This window comes from Ovis canadensis, chromosome 2 (genome assembly GCF_042477335.2).
Source record: "Ovis canadensis isolate MfBH-ARS-UI-01 breed Bighorn chromosome 2, ARS-UI_OviCan_v2, whole genome shotgun sequence".
Taxonomy (NCBI): domain Eukaryota; kingdom Metazoa; phylum Chordata; class Mammalia; order Artiodactyla; family Bovidae; genus Ovis; species Ovis canadensis.
In genome coordinates, this window is record NC_091246.1 from 209,136,352 (window position 1) to 209,162,818 (window position 26,467).

The 26,467-nt window shown below is 41.4% G+C and overlaps 2 protein-coding genes across 2 annotated transcripts in view; one reads left to right on the top strand and one right to left on the bottom strand.

Moving 5' to 3' along the window:
* TRAK2 (trafficking kinesin protein 2) overlaps positions 1–2,669 on the bottom strand; it is an 84,837-nt gene extending 82,168 nt beyond the window's left edge. The window contains exon 1 of the mRNA XM_069578000.1: positions 1,717–2,669. The gene's annotated coding sequence lies outside the window, so the exon portion shown is untranslated. The remainder of the gene's footprint in view (positions 1–1,716) is intronic.
* STRADB (STE20 related adaptor beta) overlaps positions 1,984–26,467 on the top strand; it is a 34,091-nt gene continuing 9,607 nt past the window's right edge. The window contains exons 1-4 of the mRNA XM_069578021.1: positions 1,984–2,320; positions 6,245–6,339; positions 9,861–9,941; positions 26,074–26,173. Of these exons, the coding sequence (XP_069434122.1) occupies positions 6,328–6,339; positions 9,861–9,941; positions 26,074–26,173 (193 nt within the window). The 5' untranslated portion in view covers positions 1,984–2,320; positions 6,245–6,327. The remainder of the gene's footprint in view (positions 2,321–6,244; positions 6,340–9,860; positions 9,942–26,073; positions 26,174–26,467) is intronic.

The following is a 26,467-nucleotide window of genomic DNA, read 5'->3' on the forward strand; positions in this document are numbered from 1 at the left end:
TTTCTCACACCTGTAATCATATGAATAAACACCTGCAAAATAACTTAAAACCATCTTTCACATAGTATGTATTTGCTGAGTACCTGAGGCTTACTGAAAATGACTTAATTTTAAAAACAGAAAGCTGGCCAGTGCTTCCCCCAGCCACCCAGGCAGCCTTCCAGCTAGAGCCCCTGCCTCCACATCTCCTCCAGAAATTGAGTCCCGATCATCCTGCTCACTCTGCTGCAAGAAATCCAGACTTTCAGGGAGAGGAGAGAACATCAAACAGAAAGTCTGCAAGGACATATTCTCATCAGGAAAAACTCCCCCCAAACTGCAGAGCCTCAGGTCAGGGCGTAGGGAGCGTGGGATGACAGAGGCTCCTCTGGTCATCGAGGTGAGGTGAAGAAGGTAGGTGGGACTTTCAAGTTTTGGAAACACCTTGGAATCTTCCCCAAGTAGCTGTCAACAGGTCTCCCCTTCACACAGACTGCTGCTGCTGCTGCTGCTGCTAAGTCACTTCAGTTGTGTCCGACTCTGTGCGATCCCATAGATGGCAGCCCACCAGGCTCCCCCGTCCCTGGGAGTCTCCAGGCAAGAACACTGGAGTGGGTTGCCATTTCTCTCTTCAGTGCGTGAAAATGAACTTGCTCAGTTGTGTCTGACTCTTAGCAACCCCATGGACTGCAGCCTACCAGGCTCCTCTGTCCATGGGATTTTCCAGGCAAGAGTAATGGAGTGGGGTGCCACTGCCTTCTCCATCACACAGACAGAAGCCAACAAAAAAAGAAATCTGCCTGATTAGAAGATAAAACAACAGAAAGCTGGGATAACAGCTGAGATAAATAAGTGTCTTCATCCCTGGCCTTTCTCCTCACCAGTGTCTTTCACAATTTCTTCCCAAGTATCACCACACCAAGCAGAAACATGCTATTTGGAGATCACTTTAGCTCAGACTTCCAATTCTATAGCAAAGATTAGAAGGCCAGGGGGGAAAAATCACTGAAATAGATAAACAAAACTGGAAGAATTCATTTCCTTTTTTACCCTATAGTCCATTATTGCTTGATGAATTTCCAGTGAAAAGTTAGTTTTTGACGCAGAAACTGCAGGCTTAAATAAAAGGTCCTTGGGCAAGTAACTGAGTTCACGACAATTATAATGACCTAGAAATCTCTGAAGTGTTTAGGAGACTACCTTTGCTCTGGTACTAAAAGGACGTAGTCTAATATCCATTACTTACGCTTCAAACTGAAGGCAAGCGTCTTTCTTTTAAAAGACGTGCGGTGTCCGGCTCAAAATCAATTGCAAGAAAAGCCCAACTCAACACAGAAAGAGCTCTTTTCCACACCCTCTCGTCTCGCTCACATCACAGATGGCAACCAAGGCTTGAGATTTAACATCCAGACACTAAAGCGGCTCATCGGTCAACGATGGGGCACCAGGTGGGTGCTGTCCGGCACAGGATGGGATGCTGCCAATCCTGAGAGGTGCAGCTCCTGTGAACCCCGAGGCCAGAGCCTAATGCCCATCACTTAGCACTTACACTTGGGAAACCACCCGCTTCCCATCGCGGGGCTGAGACAAGGGGAAGACCCAGTCCTCGGATACCCCAATTCCGGGGTCCGCGCGTGACCTCCGAGAACCGGGAGGAGCGCGGGTAGGGGAAGCTCCTCCGCCTTCAAGGGAAGATGGCAAGGGCAAGTTCGGGTCGTAAACGGAAAGGTTACTCACAGGAATGACCCGGCGTCCTCCATCCAGCGCCCAAGCTCCCTCAGGGAAAAGTCTCCAATGAAGCGGCAGCTGGAGAGCAGCAGCCTGGGCAGCCGCCGCTGCCAAAAACTATCTGGGCGTGGCAGGGACGGGCGGGCAACTTCACAACATCATCATTCAGCGACTTCGGTTTTGCAGCGACGCCAGGTCAATGACAGCCCCCACACAATCGGGGAAGAGAGGAGGAGACCCATTCTCCCAGCAGCCTGCACGGCGCCAGCTCACGACCTGCTGGGAATTGTAGTTTAATCTCGGCCACGCCCCCTTAACTCGAAGGCCACGCCCCTCCCTGCTAGCCCTGAAGCGGGAGGCGGGAGGCGGGAGGCGGGAGGCGGGGCAGCGACCCTGGGGCCGGAGTGGGGCGAGTCCAGTCCCGGCGGGCTGCGGGGGTTTGGGGCAGAGTTCCAGGCCCACAACCCCAGTCCGGGTCGCACCGCCCCTTTGGCTCCGCGGCCCGCGCTGGGAGCGGGCCTTGCGCTCTCGCTTTGCCCCTGGGCGGGCCGGGCGCCCAGGCCCCGTACCGCTGGCCGCTTGAAGAGAACCGCTGGCCGTGGTCGCCGCCAGGGTAATGAGGGGAGGCCGGGCAGGGAGGGGAAGGGCTAGGGGCCGGTCGCGAAGTGAGGGAGCGCGGCTTAGTCCGCGCGCGCCTCGGGAAGCTCGAGGCTAGAACTCGCCGTCATGCCTCCAGCCGGAGCCCGCGCGGCTGGCGGAGCCGTGGCGGGGGTCCGGTTCCGCCTGAAGAGCGGCCCCTGCGCCCCGCGCAGCTCCGGTTCTGTCCTGCGTCCCGGGCCGAGCGGCGGAGAGCACCTGCGTGTGGGTAGGCTGCGCCTGCTGGGGTCTGCGGCGCCAGGTGCGCGGGTCCGGCCGCCCGCGGTGCTCTCCCGGTTCCCAGCACCCCCAGCCCTGCTCTCACCTTTGGCCACACTCACCCACGCGTGGCATTCCCAAACCCGAGACGCCCTCCGGCCCCGCTCCGTGTGCCACCTTCTCCGAGTTCGCTACAAAGTCCCCCAAAGCAGGACTCGCAAGGAAGCTTTTATATAATTGAATGCAAGCTATGTTTTCTCCTCGTTAGTTAAGTTCAGGATTGTGTTTTTCCTTCGTGGATTTGTTGTGTCAAGCACCTTTTCCCTCAAAACGCGATTGGAATTTGTGACAGCGCGTACCTAGCAAAAGCCTGGCCCACAGTAGGCGCTTAGTAAATATTTTTTGAAAGCTTGAGTCACGATGCTAAGTTTGGAAAATTCTACCGAGTTGTGCGTCGCTATAGTTAAGATTTTATGGGTTCCCAGCATCGCTTTGAAAAGTACAGTAATTTTAAGGCTCCACAAAGAGTTGCTACTGCTAAGTCACTTCAGTCGTGTCCGACTCTGTGCCACCCCATAGACGGCAGCCCACCAGGCTCCCCCGTCCCTGGGATTCTCCAGGCAAGAACACTGGAGTGGGTTGCCATTTCCTTCTCCAGTGCAGGAAAGTGAAAAGTGAAAGTGAAGTCGCTCAGTCGTGTCCGACCCTCAGCGACCCCATGGACTGCAGCCTTCCAGGCTTCTCCGTCCATGGGATTTTCCAGGCAAGACTACTGGAGTGGAAATCGGGCTTTTTTACATTCCCTGTAACAAGGGCCTCTGTTGGATGATTAAAGTAACTCAAAACCCGAGTTCTGTAATTTGCACATTCTGATTGTTCCAGAAAGTGTTAACCTTTCAGATTAAAGTTTTCAGAGGAACCATTTTTCATTCATTCTTCATTCAGATAAAGTGATTCATTTGATCTGAATCACCTAGAATAAATTTATTTACAAAGCTTTTTCCTGATTAGCTTTTTAGATACAAGTATGAGAGATCACAGTGATGTACGTGTGAATACATTCAGAAATACAAGTCTCAACTATGAATTCTTTTTAAAAGATATTCATACCTAGTGAAAGCATGCAGGAGAAAATTATAACAGCAAATTTGCCCCCTTCCCCCACCCTTACCGGGGGCAACTGCTGCCTTGACCTCAAAATGTCTTATAAAATTATCTCTTAATAGTCTGTCACATCTGAAGCAAAATCCTCTGGGATTAAGCCCCGTACAGGGGCAACTCCTTTAGTACTAACAGTTTTCACAGATTGTGTGTTTCTTATGAGTTTTCCTGAAAAATAGATAATGTAGTTGGAGAAGGCAATGGCAACCCACTCCAGTAGTCTTGCCTGGAAAATCCCATGGACGGAGGAGCCTGGAAGGCTGCAGTCCATGGGGTCACTGACACGACTGAGCGACTTCACTTTCACTTTTCACTTTCCTGCACTGGAGAAGGAAATGGCAGCCTACTCCAGTGTTCTTGCCTGGAGAATCCCAGGGACGGGGGAGCCTGGTGGGCTGCCGTCTCTGGGGTCGCACAGAGTCGGACACGACTGAAGTGACTTAGCAGCAGCAGTAGCAGATAATGTAGTTAAAATTTTTTTTGTGTAAGAAAGAACTTACTGTTATTATGTGGAAAAAGTAGGAAACAATCATGAGAACTAGGAAATTCAGTTAATCACCACATCTCTAATCTTGGCTTGTGGGAATGTATGCTGCAAGTGGTCTGGACCTTGTTTGCCTGGGTCACTAGTGAGTGTCTCCAGTGCCCAGCACAGAACCTGACCCATGACAGCCATTCATTAAACACTGTGGTAAGAATACTTGATTGTTTCAGATAGCAGTGTAATTACTTTCTGCATGTGAATGGTTTCTTCATTTACTTAAATATTTTTTTAGATTACTAGAAGTAAGAATTTTATAGGATCAAAAGGTATGAATGTTTTTATGGTTATCAAAACATTGCCAACTTGCTTTCCAAATGAGCCCTACCGTTTGGTACTGCCAACAGTAATAACTGAGTGTACCTTTCAGAGCATCTTCTTAAGCTTTTATATGGATACGGTATTTGGTAATTCTAACCACTTTCAGATGAAGCATTTCATTTGATCTGAACCACCTGGAAACTGGGCAGGGCAGGTGTTGCATTATCCCTTTTGTAACACAACAAATATCAGTGCCTTATATTTATAATGAATGGCAGGAGACAAAAATAATCAAACCCTGTCAGGGACCTCCCCCCCACCAACACACCCATTTTTACCTTAGGTCTGTAGAGAATATCATGAGCAAATTGACTTCTTTCCTTAACGATAAAATTAGATGCTGGTCTATAACTTCTGTGGTTTACAAAATCCTTTTCTTTGCCATTTGTTCAGATGTTTGCAGATGGCTTGATCGAACTTGGGAATTTCATTAAAATGAAATAATGAGTCACAATTAAGGTGAAAGAGAAATTGGGTAGGTGTAAGGGAATACCTCTCACTAGGAAGTTTAGAACATTGCCACCCTTTCTATGCAGAAAGATCTGGGAAATTTTGGTGGTGCTTTTGTAGCTTCTTGAATGTAAATCTGGTAAGTTACTAGAGGTTTAAAAACCTCTTTTGTAGCTTCTTGAATGTAAAACCTCTTTTGTAGCTTCTTGAATGTAAATCTAGTAAGTTACTAGAGGTTTAAAAACCTCTGCATCTGTTGGAGTCTTCATAAACTATTGAGATTAATATGCCATCAGTGAAACTGGACAGGAATTATTTGCATAATAATCAGCATATTTTTCATATCTGTCAATAAATTCCAAGAAGAATGGAAATGAGCACTAAGAATCATAAGGTAAAGAATTCAACCTACAGAAAATATTTTCACATGAAAACTAAAAAAAAAATTGTAAACATATGGCAAGAAGAAAATGTTATTAATTGCTAGTCTGTTACTAATCCTGATTCTTTCCCAAATTTGCTAAATTTGGGAAATTTAGTGACCCTAAATGATTTAATAGGTAATGAATTGATAAGGAAGCTTTGGAAGATTCAAAGTTTACTTATAAGTAGAACTATTGGAAATTCTTGGGCATCATTTGTAGTAAAAGTGGGCCCCAAATTGCCTTTTTGTATTGTTTTTACATTTTGCTTAGGGTTCTTGAAAAAAGTAGTACAGATAAGGAAGAACAGATGCAGGTAATCAAGGCTTTGGAAATATTCAGAACCTCCTTTCAACTGCACTTTGCCTTTGTGATGGAAATCTGTGAAAGTCGCTCAGTCCTGTCACGCTCTTTGCAACCCCATGGGCTATGCAGTCCATGGAATTCTCCAGGCCAGAATACTGTAGTCGGTAGCCTTTCCCTTCTCCAGGGGATCTTCCCAACCCAGGGATTGAACCCAGATCTCCTGCATTGCTGGTGGATTCTTTACCAGTTGGGCCACCAGAGATGCCCAAGAATACTGGAGTGGGTAATATCTGATATCTCTTGTGATATCAGGTCCGAAATGGCATTTGGTAAACAGAAACGCTCTTTAAGAACACCTTTCAGAAACGTCGGTAGTCCTTGTGTCAGGGAACAGCTGCCCAAATAGTGGTGGGTTTTGGCAACTAGATCTTTAAGGAATTGTTATGTAAATATGTTATTTTGCTTCTGTTTTTCACACTAGGATATTTCAGTATCTTGAAGATTAAAGCAGAAATCTTTGGAGTAGATGGATTTTTGTTACTTCCTGTGAACTAAAGCGATTCAATGTCTCTTTTGGTAAGTTTTTATAAATGTGGATCTAATTTTGTATCAACAGAATCGTTAGATATTAGTGTAAAGCCATAAGAGAAGGAGTAATCTGATGGAATATTCTTATGCTCTGAAATGTTATTTTGATCTGAATGACTTCTGGTCTTTAAACATAAGTTCTCACTGAGTTTTTGTCTCTTTAAAAAAGAGCTTCTCCTATACTTTTCAGATATACTCCCTCTATTCCTTTGTCCCATACACACTTTTTCTCATACATTTACTATCCTTAGATATTCCTCTTCCATCCAGCCTTATTCTTTAAATCTTTCAGAAATCCCTTTTTACAGATTACCATTTGACTAAAGGTGTTCTTGCCTGGAGAATCCCAGGGACGGTGGAGCCTGGTGGGCTGCGGTCTATGGGGTCACACAGAGTCGAACACGACTGAAGCGACTTAGCAGCAGCAAGCAAAACAGTATGAAAAATAAGCCCCTTGACTTAGCAAGACAAGATACATTTGGATCAATGTATAATATGATATATAGATACTAACTTCGTTTCTGTTTTGTACGAAGTTCATGGTATCTAGTCTAGATTAAGTAGTTTTAGGACTTCCATTGTGTCTTAATATAGAATATAATACTTTATTTGAATATTTAAATTATTAAAGCAGTGATCTTTTAAAAAGTGGTGGGTACATATGTAATTTTCAAATACTTTAATATATCTCTCTTAGTCTTCAAAATTGTTAGTGATTGGCAGGGCAGGTGGTATAATCCTCATTTAGAGTTTGGTCTAAGATTGCAAAGAATTAGAGGCAAGGATCAAACTCATATCTGCCAATTCACTCCATCAGTTGCCAAATCTGAGAGGCAGGACTATGAAGTTAGGAGACTATATTGTTGGTTATTTGGAAAATATAGAATGCATTTACTTTGTGTTTAAAGTAAAGTTTATCTACCTAAAAGGGGAGCTTTATATATCTGGAAAATACATTGAGGTGAAATATTACCTCATTTTTCTAAAGCAAGATCTGCAGACTTTTTCTTTAGAGGGTCAGGTAGGATTTGTGTGCTATATGATCTCCATTAAATTACTCTTTTGTTACCAAAGCAGCCATAGGCAGTATGCTGCTGCTAAGTCGCTTCAGTCATGTCCGACTCTGTGTGACCCCATAGACGGCAGCCCACCAGGCTCCCCCGTCCCTGGGATTCTCCAGGCAAGAACACTGGAGTGGGTTGCCATTTCCTTCTCCAATTCATGTAAGTGAAAAGTGAAAGTGAAGTCGCTCAGTTGTGTCCGACTCTTAGCAACCCCATGGACTGCAGCCTTTCAGGCTCCTCTGTCCATGGAATTTTCCAGGCAAGAGTGCTGGAGTGGGGTGCCATTGCCTTCTCCGTAGGCAATATGAGTTAAATGCAAATATCTGTGTTTCTGTAAAACTTTACACACTAAAACAGGTGGTGGGTCAGATTTGATTCATGGACCATAGTTTCTGCTCTAATGGATTATCTAAGATTTAACAATTTTATGATTTGTAGGTTGGATGAGATGTAAAGGGGTATTTGATAGATGAAGATCCTGAGGTTCAAAGGGCTATGTGGTTGCCTAGGTTTCCAAATTTGGGGGGAAAGACATCTTACTTACTCTATTATTTCATAATTATGGCTTTTTTTGGAAAAATAGAATTTGATAGTGGGTCATTTATATTTGTTCAGTTTGTTAATAATTTCAGTTTATATTCTTCTTGCAATGATGAAATATTTAGACTCTTTTGAATCAAAACCTTCATGTTTTCTCCTCAGTGAGATATTTGTGCAACTCAGATAAAGTTAAGGAAGGATTCTTCCCTGTTCAAAGTTTACTGTCTGTTTAACAGGTAGGAAATGGTGTTTTCAAAGGAGCAGCAAGTAACAAAATTTCACACTCTTAGAAAAAGAGCAGGCGTTCAGCATAAAGCATGTTGTTTGCACAAACAGTTTAGGCACCGTGATCCATTCTTATCAAGGAATGGTGGGAACCCTCCCAAAATCCGAGTTCCTAGATACCAGCCAAGTGTCAGCCTTGCAAGCAGGCCTTTCCAAGGATAGCAGTTTTAGGCCTGCTATGTTAACCCTTTTTCACAGTTACTTTTGATTAAGTAAAATATTAATGATTATTGTGAAAGATTCAGGGTAAATGTTGGAAAATATATTTAAGTACCAAATAACATATGAATGACCTAACTGGTGATTATTTTTTATATGAACAACAATAGTATCTTCAAAAACTGTTTTATTATAAATTTTATTCACTCTATACAAACCAATAGAACTTTGCAAAGGAAATGATTCTACAGCTATCTAGGCACTCTTAGCTCCTGTTCTTTGAGGGCACATTTTACATAAAATGATGGGGATCTATTTAAGATTATTGTAGTAAGATCAATAATATACATACTATAGGAATTCAGTTTAATCAGTAATTTAGGCTGAGAAAATTATTAATTTGATTAGTGAGAAATTATGGCATATTTTTAGAGAAAGGATTTTGGTTTGATTAAGTAAGTAACTGAAACCATTAAGTAGACATGGATGGATTTATCTTAAAGACTCAGTTGATATTATGCTTTAGTAGTGAAAAGTGAAAGTGTTAGTCACTCAGTCATGTCTGACTCTTTGTGACCGCATGGACGCCCACCAGGCTCCTCTGTCCATGGAATTCTCCAAGGAAGAATCCTGGAGTGGGTAGCCTTTCCCCACTCCAAGAGATCTTCAGGACTCAGAAATCAAACCCAGGTCTCCCGTATTACAGGCATATTCTTTACTGTCTGAGCCACCAGGGACCCAATTATACGTTAATGTTCATATAAAAATGAATGTTCATGAGATGCTTGACATTAATTAAAAATCTCTTTCATATAGCTTGTTTATACTTTTTTGGGGGGCACATTTTCTTCCTAAATAATGTAACATCAGCTTCACATTGCTATCATGTTTAGGTGTTACATTTCTTTATTGACAGTATGTGATAATAGAACCTTGAGTTAAAATGCAGGAAAATGTAAATTGTGATAATGGAACTAAGTTTCTTAATTTGATTTGAGTTGGTTAGAGATCTTTATCACTTTAGAAAACAGCATTGGTTCCAAGTATACTCAATATGTGGTTTAAATATAGATAAACATGGTTACTACACCTGAGGGAAAAAAAATCTGAGGATCAAGAAAAATGATATGAGTACAACAAAATAATCTCTAGCTAAACACTCAGAAGAAAACTGCAAAGATGATGAAAAAGTTAAATACTAGCACCTGCAGTAAGAATGAATAGGTATTTCCTCCAGGGTAGAGAGCAAGAGTCAGAGGTAGCACCAAGTAACACTACAGCAGATATGAAGTTTGTCTTCTGCATACCCAGCTGCTGCTTCCTTCTCCCCCAGTATGAATCTTGGCTCTAGTTCAGGCTCCTGCATGTTGCCCCTTCTCTCTGTTCCTCACTTTGTATCCATGTGCCACCCATACAGTGTTTTTGATTTTTCACTTATTTAATATATTTCTGACTTTACAGGATTGTTTCTGCACTTCACGAACACAAGTTGAATCACTCAGACCTGAAAAACAGTCTGAAACCAGTACCCATCAAAATTTGGTAAGAAAATGGTTGAGTACAAATGTTCTTCTTCTGCCTCCTGTAATGCTATTTTATAGAATATAATTTTTAGTTCTCCTTTACCTCTTTTTCTTTTCTTCTACCTCTACTTAAGCTGTTCTCCAGAAGTCTATAATTGATCTCTGCTCTTCTGCCTAAACAGACTCTCCCTAAGCAGTCTCACAGGCTCCTGTGGTTTCAGTTGGTCAGATTTCAGATTGTCTACAGGTACCTAAGGTTATCCTTCAGGTTGATAGGGGACCTGGTCATCAGGCAGGACTGATGATTCTCAAATTTTTACCGGCAGCTTTGACTCTTTCCTGGGTATCAGATGTGTCTATAGAATACCTCTGGCTAGAGTTTTGAAAGCTATCTCTATAGCAATTTGAGTAAAACCTTAATCTTCTCTTAGACCTCACTGACCTATTGAATTTCCAGCTTTGGCAAATGAAAATTCATCTGCTAAATCACCCTCACTGGGAACTTTGTAGTTATCCTCACACTGCCTCTTCCTTTGCCCTCACATCTAGTTATATACCAAGTCTTTGAAATGCCCATGAGTCCATCCCCTCCTTCACCTGATCGCTGTTAATACTCAGATCTCATCATCTCTCACCTGGACTATTGTAGGTAAACTCATTGCTTGTAGTTTCCTAGTCATACGTATAACCTCTTATGATCTCCCACTTAGGTCAGTATTCAACACTGTTACCTGAACAGGCCTGTTTGTGCCACTTTCCAGCTTTAAAATTGCCATTGATTTCCTAAATCCTGTGGCATAAAGCCTAAATTTCTTAATGCGCTATAAGGACTTTTAATGGTATGGAATATATCTGATTTTTGAGTTTCATTTATTATTACTGAGTCTTAGCACATACTTTTATTTCTGCTTGAAATACCCTTTTTGATTTTCTGCCTCAAAAATTCTTCCTCTTGCTTAAAGAATTGGCTCAAATATCACATCTGAAGCCTTTGCTCTTGTATCTTTAATTCTGTTATGCTCCTGCAGATCTTAGACATCCTCATAAAAAGGCATTTACTATGTTAATCTCACAATGATTGATGTATATGTCTCGCCACATGAACCCACCAAAATAGGCATCCTGTCTTCTTTATCATCCCTGGGTAATAACTGATACATTAAATAATATTTAAAGAAACATGCTAATAAATAAATGTTTCTCTGGGATCTTCCACCTTTAATCTCTAAATCTTTATTATATAATTATTTCTATAAAATAGAACCTGCCTTGCAAATACCTTAGCCCTACAAAATAGAGTGATCTTACTTAGTTTTGTTTATAAATTTATCCTGATCTTATCTTCAGTTGTCATTTTTGTCATTTCACTTTTTACTCACTAATACTTTAAGTCTTCTAGTTACATACCCTTTTGTACAATAGAATACAGTATCCAGTCCTAGTTTTCATTCAAGTATTACCCTTCAGACTGAGGTAGAGTTTAGAAAGTAAAGTGTCTGTTGTTGACTCTTTGCTGTTACCAAGAGAGATGCCTAGAACTCAGGGAACTTCCAGAAGTGCTGCTTTTTTTTTTTTTTTCCAGCAGGGGCAAGGAGTAGGGGAAATACTGTGGTAGGATACATACAACATAAAATTTACCATCTTAACCATTTTCAAGTATATAGTTCAGTGGCATCAAACAATTCATAATATTGTACAACCATCACTGCTCTTCATCTCCATAACTCCCCACCTCTTGGAAACCACTTTCTGTCTCTGATATTTGACTACTCTAAGTACCAATATAAGTACTGTATTTATTATTTTCTGACTGAGAATTTTCAGTTAGCATAATACTCTCAAGGTTCATTGGTATTGCAGCATATTGCAGAATTTCCTTAATCTTTACGGTTGAATAATTCTTCATTATATGTGTACACTACATTTTGCTTCTTCATTTATTTGCTGTTGAAAACTTGGGTTGCTTCCACATTGCTGCTCTTATGAAGAATACTGCTTCTATGAACATGGGTATACAAATCTCTTTGAGATTGTGACTTCAATTCTTTTAGGTACATACCCAGAAGCGGAATTGCTGGATCATATGGTAATTCTATTTAAATTTCTTGAGGAGCCACCATACTGTTTTCCATAGTAGCTGTACCATTTTACCTTCCCACCAGCAGTGCGTAAGAGTTCCAGTTTCTCTACATTCTCTCCAAAACTCATTATTTTCTGCTTTTTGATAACAGCCATTGTAAAGGATGGGAGTTGGTATCTCATGGTAGTTTTGATTTGCATTTCCCTAATGATTAGATCGGGCTTCCCTGGTGGCTCAGAGGTTAAAGCGTCTGCCTGCAATGCAGGAGACGTGGGTTCGATCCCTGGGTTGGGAAGATGCCCTGGAGAAGGAAATGGCAACCCACTCCAGTATTCTTGCCTGGAGAATCCCATGGACAGAGGAGCCTGGTGGGCTGCAGTCCATGGGGTCACAAAGAGTTGGACACGACTGAGTGACTTCACTTTCAGTTTTCAGTGATTAGATAAGAAAGGCAATGCCAAAGAATGCTCAAACTACCATACAGTTGCACTCATCTCACATGCTAGTAAAGTGATGTTTAAAATTCTCCAAGCCAGGCTTTAGCAATATGTGAACTGCGAACTTCCAGATGTTCAAGCTGGTTTTAGAAAAGGTGAGGAACCAGACAACAAATTGCCAACGTCCACTGGATCATGGAAAAAGCAAGAGAGTTCCAGAAAAACATCTCTTTCTGCTTTTTTGACTATGCCAAAGCCTTTGACTATGTGGATCACAAGAAACTGTGGACAATTCTGAAAGAGATGGGAATACCAGACCACCTGACCTGCCTCTTGAGAACCCTATATACAGTCAGGAAGCAACAGTTAGAACTGGACATGGCGGGGGGCAGGGCAGGAGGGGGCAGTCCTAAGATGGTGGAGGAATAGGACGGGGAGACCACTTTCTCCCCCACAAATCCATCACAAGAACATTTGAACACTGAGTAAATTCCACAAAACTTCTGAATGCCGGCAGAGGACATCAGGCACCCAGAAAAGCAGCCAAAAGAGGTGGGAAAAAATATAAAAGATAAAAAGAGAGACAGAAGAGGTAGGGACGGAGATGCATCCCGGGAAGAGAGTCTTAAAAAAAGAGAGAAGTTTCCAAAAACCAGGAAACACTCTCGCTGGCAAGTCTGTGACGAGCCTTGGGACCTCAGAGGGCAACATAACCGGGAGGAAAAATAAACAAATAATTAAAACCCATAGATTCTGTGCCCAATGGTAACTCCCAACAGAGAAGCAGTGCAGACGCCCGCATCTACCACTAGCAAGGGGGGCTGGGCAGGGAGGTGCGGGCTGCTGCGTAAGGACTGGGCCTGAATGCCCTGAGGGCAATCTGAGGGAAGTAACTTGAGATAGCAAACCAGACTGTGGAATAGCTACCCCACGGAAAGCCCTAACCTAAGACACTGCCAGGCCCTACACACAACGAAGGGCTGAGCAGAGAGCTGGCTGCAAACCGGCCCATCCCCCGCAAGAGACAGGCAGGTGAGGGCAGCCAGAGCCCGAAGTGGGCAATTGCGGCCACAGAGAGGCATCATCTACCAAACTGCAAGCAGACTTCGTTGCTAACCAAGACTTCTTGGGATTCTGGATGGTCGAATCCGCCTGAGAAGGTGCGTCGGTTATACACCCAGAAAACCAAGCGGCAGGGAGAGGGGAGGTGATAAGTTACAGCAACCATGCTCACCAAACACCTGGTCACCTGAGCTGCTCAGACCTGGGAAGGGCACAAAACTCAGGCCCAACCGAGTCTGCACCTTTGAGGAGTACCTGAGTACCTGAACCTGAGTGGCTTAGACCTGGGAAATGCATACAACCCAGGGCTGGGCTCAGACAGTTCCTGGCAGAGCAACCTAGAGCCTAAGCAGTGTAGACAGGGAAAGCACACACGTCGTGAGCAGGGGCAAACCCAGTGTGGCCGAGACACTGCGAGCACACGCCAGTGTTATTTGTTTGCAATGTTCCTCCCTCCCCACAGCACGACTGAACAAGGGAGCCTAAAAAAGTGTCCACCACCGTACCCTTGTGTCAGGGCAGAAATTAGACATTGAAGAGACCAGCAAACAGAAGAAGCCAAAACAGAGGGAACCGCCTTGAAAGTGACGGATGGAGAAGTCTTGAGCCTACTATAAGAATAAGACTGAAAACCAGAGACAAGAGGCTTAAGTCCAAATCCTGAGAACACCAGAAAACTCCTGACTCCAGGGAACATTAATCGATAGGAAATCATCAAACGCCTCAATACCTACACTGAAACCAAGCACCACCCAAGGACCAACAAGTTCCCGAGCAAGACATACCACATAAATTCTCCAGCAACACAGGAACATAGCTCTGAGCTTCAATATACAGGCTGCCCAAAGTCACTCCAAACCCATTCAGATCAGTCAGTCAGTTGTGTCCGACTCTTGGTGACCCCGTGAATCGCAGCATGCCAGGCCTCCCTGTCCATCACCAACTCCCGGAGTTCACTCAGACTCACGTCCATCAAGTGAGTGATGCCATCCAGCCATCTCATCCTCTGTCGTCCCCTTCTCCTCCTGCCCCCAATCCCTCCCAGCATCAGAGTCTTTTCCAGTGAGTCAACTCTTCTCATGAGGTGGCCAAAGTACTGGAGTTTCAGCTTTAGCATCATTCCTTCCAAAGAAATCCCAGGGCTGCTCTCCTTCAGAATGGACTGCTTGGATCTCCTTGCAGTCCAAGGGACTCTCAAGGGTCTTCTCCAGCACCACAGTTCAAAAGCATCAATTCTTCGGTGCTCAGCCTTCTTCACAGTCCAACTCTCACATCCATACATGACCACAGGAGAAACCATAGCCTTGACTAGATGGACCTTAGTCGGCAAAGTATATCTCTGCTTTTGAATATGCTATCTAGGTTGGTCATAACTTTTCTTCCAAGGAGTAAGCGTCTTTTAATTTCATGGCTGCAGTCACCATCTGCAGTGATTTTGGAGCCCCCCAAAATAAAGTCTGCCACTGTTTCCACTGTTTCCCCATCTATTTCCCATGAAATGATGGGACCAGATGCCATGATCTTCGTTTTCTGAATGTTGAGCTTTAAGCCAACTTTTTCACTCTCCTCTTTCACTTTCCTCAAGAGGCTTTTTAGTTCCTCTTCACTTTCTGCCATAAGGGTGGTGTCATCTGCATATCTGAGGTGATTGATATTTCTCCTGGCAATCTTGATTCCAGCTTGTGTTTCTTCCAGCCCAGCGTTTCTCATGATGTACTCTGCATAAAAGTTAAATAAGCAGGGTGACAATATACAGCCTTGACATAAACCCATTAACATCTCATAACTGATTACTGGACACTCATTGCACTCCAGAGAGAAGAAATCCAGCTCCACCCATCAGACATGAACACAAGCTTCCCTAACCAGGAAATCTTGACAAGCCACCTGTCCAACCCCACCCACAGGGAAGAAACTCCACAATAAAGAGAACTCCACAAACTGCCAGAATATGGAAAGGCCACCCCAAACACAGCAATATAAACAAGATGAAGAGGCAGAGAAATACCCAGCAGGTAAAGGAACAGGAAAAATGCCCACCAAACCAAAGAAAAGAGGAAGAGATAGGGAATCTACGTGATAAAGAATTCTGAATAATGATAGTAAAAATGATCCAAAATCTTGAAAACAAAATGGAGTTACAGATAAATAGGCTGGAGACAAGGATTGAGAAGATGCAAGAAAGGTTTCACAAGGACCTAGGAGAAGAAAATGGCAACCCACTCCAGTGTTCTTGCCTGGAGAATCCCAGGGACAGGGGAGCCTGGTGGGCTGCTGTCTGTGGGGTCGCACAGAGTCGGACATGACTGAAGCAACTTAGCAGCAGCAGAAGAAGAAATAAAACAGAGTGAATATATAATGAATAATGCAATAAATGAATTCAAAAATGCTCTGGAGGAAACCAACAGTAGAATAATGGAGGTAGAAGATAGAATGGTAGAAATAAATGAAACAGGAAAAAAGAAAAATGAATTAAAAGAAATAAGGACAATCTCAGAGACATCTGGGACAATGTTAAATGCCCCAACATTCGAATCATAGGAGTCCCAGAAGAAGAAGACAAAAAGAAAGACCATGAGAAGATACTTGAGGAGATAATAGTTGAAAACTTCCTAAAATGGGGAAGGACATAATCGCCCAAGTCCAAGAAACCCAGAGAGTCCCAAACAGGATAAACCCAAGGCAAAACACCCCAAGACACATATTAATCAAATTAACAAAGATCAAACACAAAGAACAAATATTAAGAGCAGCAAGGGGAAAACAGCAAATAACACACAAGGGGATTCCCAGCTGATCTTTCAATAGAATCTCTTCAGGCCAGGAGAGAATGGCAGGACATACTTAAAATGATGAAAGAAAATAGCCTACAGCCCAGATTACTGTACCCAGCAAGGATTTCATTCAAATATGAAGGAGAAATCAAAAGCTTTACAGATAAGCAAAATCTGAGAGAATTCAGCACCACCAAACCAGCTCTCCAACAAATGCTAAAGGATCTTCTCTAGACAGGAAACACAGAAAGGGTGTATAAACTCGAACCCAAAACAACAAAGTAAATGGAAACGGGATCATACTTGTCAATAGTTTCCTTAAATGTAAATGGGTTCAATGCCCCAACCAAAAGACAAAGACTGGCTGAATGGATACAAAAACAAGACCCCTATATATGTTGTCCATATATAGGGGACATATATAGGGGTCCATATATATGTTGTCCATATATAGGGATCTTTCGAGAGACCCACCTGGAAACAAGGGACACATACAGACTGAAACTGAAGGGCTGGAAAATGATATTCCGCGCAAATAGAGACCAGAAGAAAGCAGGAGTAGCAATACTATATCAGATAAAATAGACTTTAAAACAAAGGCTTGAAAAGAGATGAAAAAGGACACTACATAATGATCAAAGAATCAATTCAAGAAGAAGATATAACAATTATATATCCACCCAACATAGGAGCACTGCAATATGTAAGACAAATGCTAACAAGTATGAAAGGGGAAATTAACAATAACACAATAATGGTGGGAGACTTTAATACCCCACTCACACCTACGGATAGATCAACTAAACAGAAAATTAACAAGAAAACCCAAACTTTAATGGATACAATAGACCAGTTAGACCTAATTGATATCTATAGGACATTTCACCCCCAAATAATGAATTTCACCTTTTTCTCATGTGCATACGGAACCTTCTCCAGGATAGATCACATCCTGGGCCATAAATCTAGCCTTGGTAAATTCAAAAAAATTGAACTCATTCCAAGCATGTTTTCTAACCACAATGCAGTAAGATTAGATCTCAATTACAGGAGAAAAGCTATTAAAAATTCAAACATATGGAGGCTGAACAACACACTGCTGAATAACCAGCACACAGAAGAAATCAAGATATGCATAGAAACGAATGAAAATGAAAACGCAACAACCCCAAACCTGTGGGACACTGTAAAAGCAATGCTAAAGGGAAGGTTCATAGCAATATAGGCATACCTCAAGAAACAAGAAAAAAGTCAAATAACCTAACTCTACACCTAAAGCAACTAGAAAAGGAAGAAATGAAGAACTCCAGGGTTAGTAGAAGGAAAGAAATCTTTAAAATTAGGGCAGAAATAAATGCAAAAGAAACAAAAGAGACCATAGCAAAAATCAACAAAGCCAAAAGCTGGTTCTTTGAGAGGATAAATAAAATTAACAAACCATTAGCCAGACTTATCAAGAAACAAAGGGAAAAAAATCAAATCAATAAAATTAGAAATGAAAATGGAGAGATCACAACAGGCAACACAGAAATACAAAGGATCATGAGACTACTATCAGCAATTATATGCCAATAAAATGGACAACTTGGAAGAAATGGACAAATTCTTGGAAAAGTACAACTTTCCAAAACTGAACCAGGAAGAAATGCAAAATCTAAACAGACCCATCACAAGCACGGAAATTGAAACTGTAATCAGAAATCTTCCAGTAAACAAAAGCCCAGGTCCAGACAGCTTAACAGCTGAATTCTACCAAAAATTTAGAGAAGAGCTAAAACCTATCCCACTCAAACTCTTCCAGAAAATTGCAGAGGAAGGTAAACTTCCACACTCATTCATGAGGCCACCATCACCCTAATACCAAAACCTGACAAAGGTGCCACAAAAAAAGAAAACTACAGGCCAATATCACTGATGAGCATAGATGCAAAAATCCTTAACAAATTCTAGCAATCAGAATCCAACAACACATTAAAAAGATCATACCTCATGACCAAGTGGGCTTTATCCCAGGGATGAAGAATTCTTCAGTATCCACAAATCAATGTAATACACCACAGTAACAAACTGAAAAATAAAACCCATATGATTATCTCAGTAGATGCAGAGAAAGCCTTTGACAAAATTAAACACCCATTTGTGATAAAACCCTCCAGAAAGCAGGAATAGAAGGAACATACCTCAACATAATAAAAGCTACATATGACAAACCCACAGCAAACATTATCCTCAACGGTGAAAATTTGAAAACATTTCCCCTAAAGTCAGGAACAGGACAAGGGTGCCCACTCTCACCACTACTATTCAACATAGTTTTGGAAGTTTTGGCCACAGCAATCAGAGCAGAAAAAGAAATGAATCCAAATTGGAAAAGAAGAACTAAAACTCTCACTGTTTGCAGATGACAAGATCCTCTACATAGAAAACCCTAAAGACTCCACCAGAAAATTACTAGAGCCAATCAATGGATACCGTAAAGTAGTAGGATATAATATCAACACACAGAAATACCTTGCATTCCTATACACTAATAATGAGAAAATAGAGAAATTAAGGAAACAATTCCATTCACCATTGTGACGAAAAGAATACTTCAGAATATATCTACCTAAAGAAACAAAAGACCTATATATAGAAAACTATAAAACACTGGTGAAAGAAATCAAAGAGGACACTAATAGATGGAGAAATATACTGTGTTGATGGATCGGAAAAATCAATATAGTGAAAATGAGTATACTACCCAAAGCAATCTATAGATTCAATGCAATCCCTTTCAAGCTACCAATGGTATTTTTCACAGAGCTAGAACAAATAATTTCACAATTTGTATGGAAATGCAAAAAACGTCGAAGCCAAAGCAATCTTGAGAAAGAAGAATGGAACTGGAGGAATCAACCTGCCTGCCTTCAGGCTCTACTACAAAGCCACAGTCATCAAGATAGTATGGTACTGGCACAAAGACAGAAATAGAGATCCATGGAACAAAATAGAAAGCCCAGAGATAAATCCATGCACCTATGGACACCTTATCTTTGACAAAAGAGGCAAGAATATACAATGGAGAAAAGACAATCTCTTTAACAAGTGGTGCTGGGAAAATTGGTCAACTACTTGTAAAAGAATGAAGCTAGAACACTGTCTAACACCATACACAAAAATAAACTCAAATGGATTAAAGATCTAAAATAAGACCAGAAACTATAAGACTCCTAGAGAAGAACATAGGCAAAACACTCTCTGACATAAATCACAGCAGGATCCTCTATGATCCACCTCCCAGAATATTGGAAATAAAAGCAAAAATAAACTAATGGGACCTAATTAAAATCAAAAACTTCTGCACAACAAAGGAAACTATAAGCAAAGTGAAAAGACAGCCTTCAGAATGGGAGAAAATAATAATGAAGCAACTGACAAAGAATTAATCTCAAAAATATACAAGCAACTCCTGCAGCTGAATTCCAGAAAAATAAACGACCCAATCAAAAAATGGGCCAAAGAACTAAACAGACATTTCTCCAAAGGAGACATACAGATGGCTAACAAACACTTGAAAAGATGCTCAACATCACTCATTATCAGAGACATCCAAATTAAAACCACAATGAAGTATCATTTCATGCCAGTCAAAATGGCTACTATCCAAAAGTCTACAAACAATAAATGCTAGAGAGGGTGTGGAGAAAAGGGAACACTCTTACACTATTGGTGGGAATGCAAACTAGTACAGCCACTATGGAGAACAGTGTGGAGATTCCTTAAAAACCTGGAAATAGAACTGCCATATAATCCAGCAATCCCACTGCTGGCATACACAACGAGGAAACCAGAATTGAGAGAGACACGTAAACCCCAATGTTCATTGCAGCACTGTTTATAATAGCCACGACATTGAAGCAACCTAGATGTCCATCAACAGACGAATGGATAAGAAAACTGTGGTTCAGTTCAGTTGCTCAATCGTGTCCGACTCTTTGCGACCCCATGAATCGCAGCATGCCAGGCCTCCCTGTCCATCACCAACTCCCGGAGTTCACTCAGACTCACGTCCATCGAGTCCGTGATGCCATCCAGCCATCTCATCCTCTGTCGTCCCCTTCTCCTCCTGCCCCCAATCCCTCCCAGTATCAGAGTCTTTTCCAGTGAGTCAACTCTTCTCATGAGGTGGCCAAAGTACTGGAGTTTCAGCTTTAGCATCATTCCTTCCAAAGAAATCCCAGGGCTGATCTCCTTCAGGATGGACTGGTTGGATCTCCTTGCAGTCCAAGGGACTCTCAAGAGTCTTCTCCAACACCACAGTTCAAAAGCATCAATTCTTCGGTGCTCAGCCTTCTTCACAGTCCAACTCTCACATCCATACATGACCACAGGAAAAACCATAGCCTTGACTAGACAGACTTTAGTCGGCAAAGTAATGTCTCTGCTTTTGAATGTGCTATCTAGGTTGGTCATAACTTTTCTTCCAAGGAGTAAGTGTCTTTTAATTTCATGGCTGCAGTCACCATCTGCAGTGATTTGGAGCTCAAAAAAATAAAGTCTGACACTGTTTCCACTGTTTCCCCATCTATTTCCCATGAAATGATGGGACCGGATGCCATGATCTTCGTTTTCTGAAGCTTTAAGCCAACTTTTTCACTCTCCTCTTTCACTTTCCTCAAGAGGCTTTTTAGTTCCTCTTCACTTTCTGCCGTAAGGGTGGTGTCATCTGCATATCTGAGGTGATTGATATTTCTCCTGGCAATCTTGATTCCAGCTTGTGTTTCTTCCAGTCCAGCATTTCTCATGATGTACTCTGCGTATAAATTAAATAAGCAGGGTGACAATATATAGCCTTGACGCACTCCTTTTCCTATTTGGAACCAGTCTGTTGTTCCATGTCCAATTCTAACTGTTGCTTCCTGACCTGCATACAGATTTCTCAAGAGGCAGGTTAGGTGGTCTGGTATTCCCATCTCTTTCAGAATTTTCCACAGTTTATTGTGAGCCACATAGTCAAAGGCTTTGGCATAGTCAATAAAGCAGAAATAGATGTTTTTCTGGAACTCTCCTGTTTTTTCCATGATCCAGTGCAATTTGATCTCTGGTTCCTCTGCCTTTTCTAAAACCAGTTGAACATCAGGAAGTTCATGGTTCATGTATTCCTGAAGCCCGGCTTGGAGAATTTTGAGCATTACTTTACTAGCATGTGAGATGAGTGCAATTGTGGTAGTTTGAGCATTCTTTGGCATTGCCTTTCTTTGGGACAGGGATGAAAATTGACCTTTTCCAGTCCTGTGGCCACTGCTGAGTTTTCCAAATTTGCTGGCATATTGAGTGCAGCACTTTCACAGCATCATCTTTCAGGATTTGAAACAGCTCTACTGGAATTCCATCACCTCCACTAGCGTTGTTCGTAGTGATGCTTTCTAAGGCCCACTTGACTTCACATTCCAGGATGTCTGGCTCTAGATGAGTGATCACACCATCATGATTATCTGGGTCGTGAAGATCTTTTTTGTACAGTTCTTCTGTGTATTCTTGCCACTTCTTCTTAATATCTTCTGCTTCCATTAGGTCCATACCATTTCTGTCCTTTACACAATGGAGTATTACTTAGCCATTAAAAAGAACACATTTGAATCAGTTTTAATGAGGTGGATGAAACTGGAGCCTATTATACAGATTGAAGTAAGCCAGAAAGAAAAACACCAATACAGTATACTAACGCATATGTATGGAATTTAGAAAGATGGTAATGATAACCCTGTATGTGAGACAGCCAAAGAGATACAGAACAGTCTTTTGGACTCTGTGAGAGAGGGTGAGGGTAGAATGATTTGGGAGAATGGCATTGAAACATGTATACTATCATATGTGAAACGAATCGCCAGTCCCGGTTTGATGCATGATACAGGGTGCTCAGGGCTAGTGCACTGGGATGACCCAGAGGGATGGTATGGGGAGGGAGGGGGGAGGGGGGTTCAGGATGGGGAACAAATGTACCCCTGTGGCAGATTCATGTCAGTGTATGGCAAAACCAATACAATATTGTAAAGTTAAAAAAAAAAGAAAAAAAAGGCTTTGGCATAGTCAACAAAGAAATAGATGTTTTTCTGGAAAAAAAAAATAAAACTGGACAGGGAACAACAGACTGGTTCCAAATAGGAAAAGGAGTACGTCAAGGCTGTATATTGTCACCCTGCTTATTTAACTTATATACAGAGTACATCATGGGAAACGCTGGGCTGGAGGAAGCGCAAGCTGGAATCAAGATTGCCAGGAGAAATATCAATCACCTCAGATATGCAGATGACACCACCCTTATGGCAGAAAGTGAAGAATTAAACAGCCTCTTGATGAAAGTGAAAGAGGAGAGTGAAAAAGTTGGCTTAAAGCTCAACATTCAGAAAACAAAGATCATGGCATCTGGTCCCATCACCTCATGGGAAATAGATGGGGAAACAGTGGAAACAGTGTCAGTTTTATTTTTCTGGGCTCCAAAATCACTGCAGATGGTGATTGCAGCCATGAAATTAAAAGACGCTTACTCCTTGGAAGGAAAGTTATGACCAACCTCAGTTCAGTTCAGTTCAGTCGCTCAGTCGTGTCCAGCTCATTGCGACCCCATGAATTGCAGCACGCCAGGCCTCCCTGTCCATCACCAACTCTCAGAGTTCACTCAAACTCACATCCATCAAGTCAGTGATGCCATCCAACCATCTCATCCTCTGTTGTCCCCTTTCCTCCTGCCCCTAATCCCTCCCAGCATCAGAGTCTTTTCCAATGAGTCAACTCTTCGCATGAGGTGACCAAAGTACTGGACCAACCTAGACAGCATATCAAAAAGCAGAGACATTACTTTCCCAACAAAGGTCCATCTAGCAAGGCTATGGTTTTTCCAGTGGTCATGTATGGATGTGAGAGTTGGACTATAAAGAAAGCTGAGTGCAGTATTGATGCTTTTGAACTGTGGTGTTGGAGAAGACTCTTTGAGAGTCCCTTGGACTGCAAGAAGATCCCACCAGTCCATCCTAAAGGAGATCAGTCCTTGGTGTTCATTGGAAGGACTGATGCTGAAGCTGAAACTCCAATACTTTGGCCACTTGATGCAAAGAACTGACTCATTTGAAAAGACCCTGATTCTGGGAAAAATTGAGGACAGGAGGAGAAGGGGACGACAGAGGATGAGATGGTTGGATGGCATCACTGACTCAAAGGACATGGGTTTGGGTGGACTCCAGGAGTTGGTGATGGACAGGCAGGCCTGGTGTACTGCGGTTCATGGGGTCGCAAAGAGTCGGACGTGACTGAGCAACTAAGTGATTAGTAAATGATTAGTGCTGTTGAACACCTTTTCATGTGTTTATTGACCATATACATGTGTTCTTGGAGAAATGTCTGTTCAGGTTCTTTGCCCTTTTTTGAATTGGGTTGTTGGTGAGTTTTATTTTGTTTTGAGTTTCAGTTCAATTTGTATTCTGATTAACCTCTTATCAGAAATATGACCTGCACATATATTCTTGATCCATCTTGAGTTAGTTTTTTGGTAAGTACGGTCCAGCTCCATTCTTTTGCATTTGGATGTCCAGTGTTCTTAGTACTGTTTGTTGAAAATACTGACCTAACCCTATTAATTGTGTTGTCACACTTGTCAAAGTCATTTGACTATATACATGAGGTTTGATTTCTGAGGTCTCTGTTCTGTTGCCCTATATGTCTGTCTTTTCTGTCATTACCGCATTGTTTTAAGTACTGTAGCTTTGTAGTAAATTTTGAAATCAGGAAGAGTGAGTCTTCCAATTTTTTTTCAAGGTGTTTTTGCTATTTGAGGTGCTTTGCGTTTTCATAATATTAAATCTTACAGTCTTTGAACATGAGGTATGTTTCCATTCAGTAATGTCTTCTTAATTTCTTTTGGCAACATTTTGTAGTTTCCATTGTACAGGCCTTTCACTGCCTTGGCTAAGTTAATTTCTAAGTACTTTATTCTTGTTGATGCTATTATAAATGGTATTGTTTTCATCACTTTTTTCTAGACTATTCATTAGCCGAGTCTTTTGAATTTTTAGGAAATTATTTTAAAAAGTTTGAGAAGGACAAGGACACTGCTATGATTTTTGCTTTTAATTCTCTAACTAGTTATCAAATCAAAAAGAGTGCTGAGGTTAAAAATGATTTACTCTTAGTAAACCTATTTTGTCTTCTTGTGACTGCTAATGTTGTTTTCTTAAGTGTCCATAACTGTGTATGTAGTAATTTGATACCAGACCTTACTGGGCAATAGCATCAAGCTTTCCCTTTTATAATTTTTCCCTTTTCTCAAAATTGAGTTAATGTTTGACTGTTTCCATTCTGGTTTCTCATCTGAGTTCTACTGTATTTGTAGACTTAATATCCTAGATATAATAGGATATTTGATCTGGAGGTTTGAACCTATTTAAAACAATCTGTTTTGGTCTTTAGCTACTTAATTACAAATTATGTACATCTTCTAATTTAAAGAAGACTGTTCCCTAATGGAATTGATGGATGCAAAGTAGAGGTTTATTAGCCTGATTTCAACCCATCATCTGATAATCTGATGCCAGATTTTTTCTAGTGGTGAACTGTAAGTCTCAGTTCATTCTGTGCTCTAGCCTTCCTGACAGACTTACAACTTATCACTTTGAATTTTTTTTAATTGCTATATGCTCTTCATTCTCTCTCTTATAGTGTTCTTTAAATCTGAGTTTAATAAGACTACTATTCTAAAGAAATTGAATTGGTTTTTTAGATTTCTTTCTTCATTGGGATTATTTCCAGTCATATGGTAGAATTTCTTTTTTACAGCCTTTTATCCCTCTTGAAGACTATTCACCTTTATTCACCTTTTGCCAGGCTCTTATTATTATATTCTGCTCTCTTAAAAGTTTAGGGAACATGTAGAATCAAATGTAAAAAGTGGTTAGCAGAATTCCTAGTACATAGTAATGTTATTTCTAACTGCTTTCTTCATTCTCTTTACCTTGGAGGTAGTAACAAGATTCCTGCCACCTGCTGGTGCCTATAAAGGCTAAGTGTCTTTTGGAAATCCTCTTGGCTATCATATGACACCAGTGGTGCTGGTTGCTTCTTTCTCCTGCATGCATGTTATTTTACTGCCCCTGGGATCTGGTGCAGACTTAGGACTCTTGACTCCATAGTACCCTGTGAAAGGCCTCACTAGTACTTGGTCATTAACTCAGGACTTCTATACTCTATTCTTTTCTCCCATCTCTTGAGGTTTATTTTTATTTCTGACCTCCCTTCTGATTCATCTCATCTTGTGAAAAACTTCTTCAGCTTCTTTTAATAAGCCACGGTACAGAAATTGTTCCTTGACTGTTAACATCTCCACTAGTTGAGCAGAATAGCTGTATGTGTAATGATTATAACTGGCAACCACTTGAAGCAAGAACAGCAGAATAGGATATTTTTCATAGGTCTTTACATCTCTTCCCTTGATATATTTGTTAGATACCCCAAGGGCTCGACAGCCATTCTTAGCAGCTCCTGACAATGCTTCCTGAAAATTGAGCTGAAAAGTGTTCTTCACTACCTATAAATCTGCTTCTCTAGCCCTACCCTGCTTCACAGGCTGATAGGCATAACTTGTTAGCTATTGTGAATACTTTTTGGATCTTAAAATAGTCTCTTAAGCCACCTTTCAGTATCTTCCTAATGAGCATTTGTATGTTTGAAAAGACAATATCACTATTTTATATTGGAGTAAGGGACTCAGTTGCGGCACCAAAAAGTTTATACCTATTTTGTTTTCATATTTTCAAAACAATGCAGGTTGATGAGCCAACCCTTTCCTTGCTGCCTTCATCCACTAGAGCCAGTGAAGTGATCTGTTCCACCAATGTTTCTCACTATGAACTCCAAGTGGAAATAGGTAATAATTCTACAGTGTAATTATTTGACTCATCGTTAGAAATGAAATTGATGACAAATGATTATTTTGTAAGCAGTCTTTTTCTGTTGTTACCCACAGCATAAAACGAAATGTTAATTGTGTCAGTCAAATGGATCTATTAATTTTATTTGTCCTAAAACAGTAGCCAGATTTTTTTCAAGATTACCTCCTAGAATTTTTACTTTTTCACTGAAGTACTTGTAGAGGAGGAGGACACTGAATAAGTATTTGTTTGTAGGACAAATACTTATTTGTATTATTAGAGGTTTATTT